General features: G+C 34.6%; 1 protein-coding gene across 2 annotated transcripts; it reads left to right on the top strand.

Moving 5' to 3' along the window:
• Positions 1,820-6,121, top strand: LOC104707103 (serine/threonine-protein kinase Nek3-like). Of its 2 annotated transcripts, none has more exons than XM_010423384.2 (15): positions 1,820-2,049; positions 2,761-2,893; positions 3,017-3,083; positions 3,443-3,508; positions 3,606-3,652; positions 3,742-3,787; positions 3,878-3,958; positions 4,047-4,089; positions 4,174-4,223; positions 4,298-4,379; positions 4,474-4,523; positions 4,612-4,685; positions 4,779-4,830; positions 4,915-5,280; positions 5,365-6,121. In XM_010423384.2, exons 2-15 carry the CDS (start codon positions 2,808-2,810, stop codon positions 5,959-5,961), a joined length of 1,707 nt encoding a protein of 568 aa, XP_010421686.1. In that variant the 5' UTR covers positions 1,820-2,049; positions 2,761-2,807; the 3' UTR covers positions 5,962-6,121. The 2 variants fall into 2 exon arrangements, with proteins under 2 accessions (XP_010421686.1, XP_010421685.1); XM_010423383.2 differs by having other exon boundaries at positions 1,821-2,049; positions 5,356-6,121.

The following is a 6,528-nucleotide window of genomic DNA, read 5'->3' as shown; positions in this document are numbered from 1 at the left end:
TCTTAGGATTATTGATTAATATGAGAATATAATTGATTTTCCTGACAAAAACCTTCGGTGAGCAAAATTACTTTTTGCAAAGAGATTTGAATTAGTGATTTTGTGAACTTATCTAAACTTGATTTTATTGCTAGTTTTTAACTTGAATTTTGCAAAGAGATTTGGATTTTCGGAGTTTTAAAACTTAGATAATATTTGCAGTGAGAACTGATTTATTTTACAATTGTGTTTAGAGTTCAAGAACGGTGCTTAATTATTGAATCCTGCTTGCTTAATTAATTGATCTGATATTCCATGATTTTCTGAGAATTTTCCTAGGCCTAACGTTTTTAATTCCTGAATTTACAACTCTTTTGAATTCTGTTTTTGCATTGCTTTTAAATTGTTTTTGCAATGCTTTTAAATTAATATTTTGGTTTAGCATAATTAAAAAATTATTAAATCTATTATGTAATCTAGAATCTTTGTGAATTCTATCACTAAATACTACAATTGATCTCTTAATTTGAGAGAGTAGCTCAAAGTTAAATTTGAACATATCACTTATTAGTAATCTCGAACCTCCATGACAGAGATGGCACTGTTGCTGTTATATATACGTACATATATAGCTAAGTAATAATGTATATATTAAGAAAAAATATATTAAAATCATAAAAATTTAATTTGAAAATAAAACAATTATTCTTAATGCACGACCGACGAGAATTTTATCATCCACTGACGAAGTAGATGTTTTAATTTATCCGTGACAAATATCAAGAACTTAATAACAGGATTGGGACAAAAGAAAACATTATCGGTATATAACCTTTTTTCTTTCTTTCTGATATCTCACAACATGGAGTATAATTTTCTTTCACTTGCATATATGAAAACTTTCGATTGCTTAAGTATTATGGAAGTATATACGAGACATACTTGCATACAAACTCAGACCTGAGGGTCGATTTCAAAGACTACAAAGTTACAAAAAAGTCATTATGATTTGTCCATCAAAGAATACCTAATTCACCATCCTAGGAAGTGTTTTTTTTTCGTCACTATAATCTTTATGATTTCTCTCCATCAAACAGAATTTAAGGAAATAAACTTATTTATAATTGTCTCTATGACTGTTATATCACTGATGATTATCTCCAAGCTGAAAAATCATCGAAGACATATAAGTAAGGCTAAGTGCTCTCTGCCGACTGAATCGCCAAAGCTACATTCACCAACAGTCCAATAATAACAAACGTTTGTGTTCTCAACACCAAACATATTTTACTTTTCGATGATTTTTTTTTCTTTTTGTAATAATAAAAGGTAATTCTCAAAATTTACCACACTTTCAATTTTGTTTGCCAAAAATATCACCAAAAGTTTTGGATTTTCAAAAGCAACAAAACTAATATTATTATTTTAATCGTCAAAACTAAACCGTAAACTCTAGAACACTACCTCTATAAGCTATACATTAAATTTAAAATAGTTATTCTAAACTAAAAAAATCTTAAATTGTTTTTTTGTGTGTTTATGGTATTTTTGGAAAACCAAATTTTTGATGAGTTTTTGGCAATAAAGCTTAAAATTTTACTTTTCTTAAGAATTTGTTATTAATATTCAAATAAGAGTAATTGTTAATTGACCAATTATTACTTTTCTTAAGAGTAATTGTTAATTGACCAATTATTACTCCTTTGTTTTTTTTTTTCTGACATCAATTGACCAATCAATAACAAACAATATTATATTATATATTTTCGGCGTTATGCTATACAATTAATAACATTATAAAATAAAAATAGTGTCAGGATATATTTATATAAAGAAATAACAAAGTAGATTTACGTCTCTCGTCCTCCCAGTAACTCTGTCGTTTTCCTGAGTCAGAGAGAAAGAGAAAGAGAAAGAAGCAGCTCTCATGGCGAAGCAGCTTCTTCCAATGCCTTTTCCCTCTCCACCGTCACTTACACCTCCGTAACGGCGCCGTTTCGTAGCTTCTCCCCTCGGAAAATGCCATAACCACATTCCCACAATTCAAATCTCTCACCGACGCTTTTCTAGGTTCGAACTCAAGAACTCATCTTTCTGTGTTTTTTGTTTTTACGTGTTCTGTAATGTGTAAATCGAGTTAAACAAATATTAGGGTTCTGTAATTATTGCTATAAAGATTTGAGCTTTCAATACGAAAAAGATAAAGAAAAAAAAAAAACCAAAGTCACGATTTTTAATTTCGGTTTTTTTTTTTTTTGTTTAATTGGGCATGAGTTCTCTCTCAGTTTCGAGCTCAAGAACTCATCTTTTTGTGTTTTTGTGTGTTCTGTAATGTGTAATAGACTTTAGGGTTTTCTCATTTTCGCTAAATTTTCCAATAATTGCTAGAAAGATTTGAGCTTTTAACAAGACAGAAAAAAAAAGACAAGACTTTTATTTTAGTTGGGGCATGTGTTAATAGAAAAGAGTGAGATGTGGATACATTTCTTTTCTTAGCTTTACCTCTAAAAAATTTCATTTTCGTGACAAATTGACTTTATTTAGTCTGGTGGGTCGGCAGGCGATTTTCAATCAAAATTTTTTTTTTTTAAAAAAAAAAACGTTGAAGATTCGTGTAGATTTGTTCACTTTATTAGCTTACTAAATGTTTCACTTTTTTAGCTACTTTTTTTTCAACAAATCTTTATATGTCCGGAAAGGTACCGTGAGTGTTTGCTTACAACAACCATGATTTGATTAATTTTTGATCATTGCTGTGTTTCTGTCTCATTTGAGCTTCAGATTTTCATAGAGGAAGAAGATAATAATTTTTAAGAAGGTTGTTTACAATGGAGCATTACGAGGTTCTTGAGCAAATTGGGAAAGGGTCTTTTGGGTCAGCTCTTCTTGTGAGGCATAAGCATGAGAAGAAACTGTAAGAAGTTGTGATTTCTTAAACTGAAAACTGGAAAGAATGTTTTTTTTTTAGTTCTTCAAATGTGATGTTTTTAAGTGATTCTTTGCTATGTTCTGTTTTCTGTGTTTTTGCTTTGTGAAGTTATGTTTTGAAGAAAATTCGGTTAGCTCGGCAGACTGGTAGAACTAGAAGATCTGCTCATCAAGAGGTTAATTCTAAGCTCTTCCCTTACACAATGTCTTACAGATATATATGATGCAAATTCTGTATGTGGAACTTGAAACGAAAAAAACATGATGACTCTTAATTGTGCAAGCAAGTTTTCTAGTATTGAAGTTATAATTTTAAAGTCTTAGAAGGAGGATCTAGGTGTACATGATATCCCATGATGACTCTTAATTGTATGAGATTCGAACTCTTTTTCCAGAGTCATTATGCATAATATTTGTATGCGGTATCAGGTTGACTGTTAATTGAGCTGATCAATCTTTATCGGCCTCCGAAGAAATGCCACGGATTATAGTTTTGTGAACTAACAGTTTTCCTTGTTATCTGATCTCCCCGTAGATGGAATTGATCTCAAAGATAAGGAATCCATTTATCGTAGAATACAAAGATTCTTGGGTTGAAAAGGTACCTTCTTTAAGCCTCTATTTTACAGCAAGCACTAAAGATTTATTTCCATACATATATAAAAGTATGTAATCGGCTCTCTGGTGTGTGTTTTCAGGGATGTTATGTGTGCATTGTTATTGGCTATTGCAAAGGCGGTGACATGTAAAGTCATTGTTTCCTTCTCAGAATTTGTTTTTCCCATTCTTGAGTCTGAAGGGGTTTCTTATACATTGCTTCCTCTGGCATTACAGGGCAGAAGCAATAAAGAAAGCCAACGGTGTAGAATTCTCTGAAGAGGTTTTGTGTTACACACATCTGATTTGAAGTCTGTGTTCCGAACGATTGCATGTACAAAGTTCTGAATCTCTTTTCTTGCTTTGTTATCAGAAACTCTGCAAATGGCTGGTACAACTTTTAATAGCTCTTGAATACTTGCACGCCAGTCACATTCTCCATCGCGATGTCAAGGTTGATTTATGATATCTGTGACTCTAATCATAGCACAACTGTTTGATGATATATCTTTACTAATTCAAAATCGACTTGTTTGATCCAGTGTTCAAACATATTCTTGACAAAGGATCAAGATATACGCCTTGGTAAGATTATTAGCAAGTATGTCAAATTTTTTTTTTTTTTTTCAAGTCTTAAGTGACAAAAATTGAGTTCAATAACTTCTGCAGGTGATTTTGGACTTGCCAAGATCTTGACATCGGACGACCTTGCTTCTTCAGTAAGTATAGACTTTGGACTTTTCGAGTGATTTGTTTCTTGTCTTAGGCTCTACAATGACTTGTTTTAAATCAGGTGGTCGGAACGCCAAGCTACATGTGCCCTGAGCTTCTTGCTGATATTCCCTATGGGTCAAAGTCTGATATTTGGTCCCTGGGTAAGTTTCTCTTCCATGGCTAAGACACTAACTTTTGCTGTAGATAACAAATTATTCATCTGAGTCTATTCTTCTTTTTAACAATTGCGTTCAGGATGTTGTATATATGAGATGACGGCTCTGAAACCGGCATTCAAAGCTTTTGTAAATTCTTCTTCATTCAAACCTTCCAAGTTCATGTTCCTTTGTCTTATCTTCATGATATTCAGATTTTTTTTTTCCTGCATTTTAGGACATGCAAGGGCTGATCAACAGGATAAACAGATCAATCGTTGCTCCACTTCCTGCGCAATATTCGACTGCCTTGTAAGTAGATATTCTTCTTTGTAATGTGAACCTATTAGAGCTTATTGAATTGTGCTATAACTTCCATATGATTTGTGTTCCTGCTTTCTTCAGTCGAAGTCTGGTTAAAAGCATGCTGAGGAAGAATCCAGAACTCAGACCAACCGTATGCACCTTTTTTTTGGCATTTGTGATCATGTCACTTGAACTGTACACACCTGATGAGTAACACTTCTCTTCTTCTGTGTAGGCTTCTGATCTTCTCAGACAGCCACTGCTTCAGCCCTATGTTCAAAAGGTTCTACTCAAGCTGAGCTTCCGGGAACACGATACATTGCCATCTGAATCCGCAAGGAGAAGCAGCTATCCTGAGCAGAGACGGCGTAATGCTGGCAAAAGCGTGAGCTTTGGTCCAAGCAGGTTCGGGGTTGACCAAGAAGATTCTGTTTCTTCTGTTAAACCCATGCACACGTATTTACACCGGAACAGGCCAGGGGGTTTGTCTGCCAATGACACTGGTAGAGTGGTTGTTCGTAGACCCGCTGTCTCGTCAGGGGTTTCTAACAGTTCAAAATATGTGCCAGTGAGATCAAACCAGCCTAAGAGTGGTGGTCTTGTAAGTGATCCGTCCAAAATGCTCCTTATCTTACGTACTAATTGCTGAGTCAGTCTGTTTATATGTTTTGGTCAGATGTGTCAGAAACCAGCGGCAGCAGCTACTCGTAGGGCCTCCTTGCCTATCTCACATAAACCTTCAAAAGGAACAAACGATTCTCTGTGCACCCCGAGTATTGGTATACTCCATCAACTAAAATCTCCAGATGTGTCCGTAAACTCGCCAAGAATCGACAGGATTAAGTTCCCGCTAGCTTCATATGAAGAAATGCCTTTCATTCCCGTTGTGCGTAAGAAGAAAGGATCGTCCAGAGGATCATACAGCCCGCCTCCAGAGCCACCACTGGACTGCTCAGTAACAAAAGACAAATTCACACTTGAACCAGAACGAGAAACCAAAAGCGAATTGTCTGATCAGAATGCAACTGCTGGAGCATCAAGCAGAGCTTCCTCAGGTGCATCAAGGAGACAAAGATTCGACCCTAGCTCATATCGGCAACGAGCTGAGGCACTTGAAGGACTGCTTGAATTCAGTGCAAGATTGCTTATAGACGAGAGGTATGATGAGTTGAACGTGTTACTCAAACCGTTTGGTCCAGGAAAAGTGTCTCCCAGAGAAACAGCAATATGGTTGTCCAAGAGCTTCAAAGAAACTTGTCCTAGTAACCTGGAGGAAGATTGAGAAACAGGGTTTAAAGTCCTTTTTAAAATTTTTTTAGAGCATGATGAATGATTCCACGATTCGGTAGAAAATTGTTTGACACTTAGGTTGTGTTCTATGAAGCTAACCCCTGTATCTGATACAATGATACCAAAATATACAGCTTTCATTCTCTATGTAATCCTTATTCCAGTCAGAAAAGAAAAAACATTTATGAACCAACAACATTGTTCAAATAGTTTAAGTACTCACCAAGTTGATGATGCAGCTCTCGCCATTGTTGCATAACAGAAGATGGCCAATCATATTCAAGTTTCTTTGCAACTTATTTAAGTTGGCCAACATCTCTATAAATAGCTTTTTTTTTTTTTTTGATCATTTTGTTCAGAGAATGAAGAAACAAAATCTCTAAGCAGCATTATGTCGAACACCATAGCTGCAAGCAGCAGACCACAAAGAAGAATCTGTATCAAAAAAATAAAAAAAAATCGGTTTGGTTTACATGGCTTTTACAGTTGATTTACATTCGATTTACATTGGATTTTATTAAAAAAAAAAAGAAAAAAAAAGTCACATAAGATGGGTTTT

The sequence above is a fragment of the Camelina sativa genome, chromosome 8 (assembly GCF_000633955.1).
Source record: "Camelina sativa cultivar DH55 chromosome 8, Cs, whole genome shotgun sequence".
NCBI classification, from domain to species: domain Eukaryota; kingdom Viridiplantae; phylum Streptophyta; class Magnoliopsida; order Brassicales; family Brassicaceae; genus Camelina; species Camelina sativa.
Note: the sequence above shows the minus strand (reverse complement) of the source record. Positions and strands in the feature narration are given on the sequence as shown.

Coding starts and splice junctions, on each gene's coding strand:
- LOC104707103 (XM_010423383.2), top strand. CDS start 2,808: ATGGAGCATTACGAGGTTCTTGAGCAAATTGGGAAAGGGTCTTTTGGG. Junction 2,894..3,016: donor CATAAGCATGAGAAGAAACT/GTAAGAAGTTGT, acceptor TGCTTTGTGAAG/TTATGTTTTGAAGAAAATTC. Junction 4,831..4,914: donor ATCCAGAACTCAGACCAACC/GTATGCACCTTT, acceptor TCTTCTGTGTAG/GCTTCTGATCTTCTCAGACA.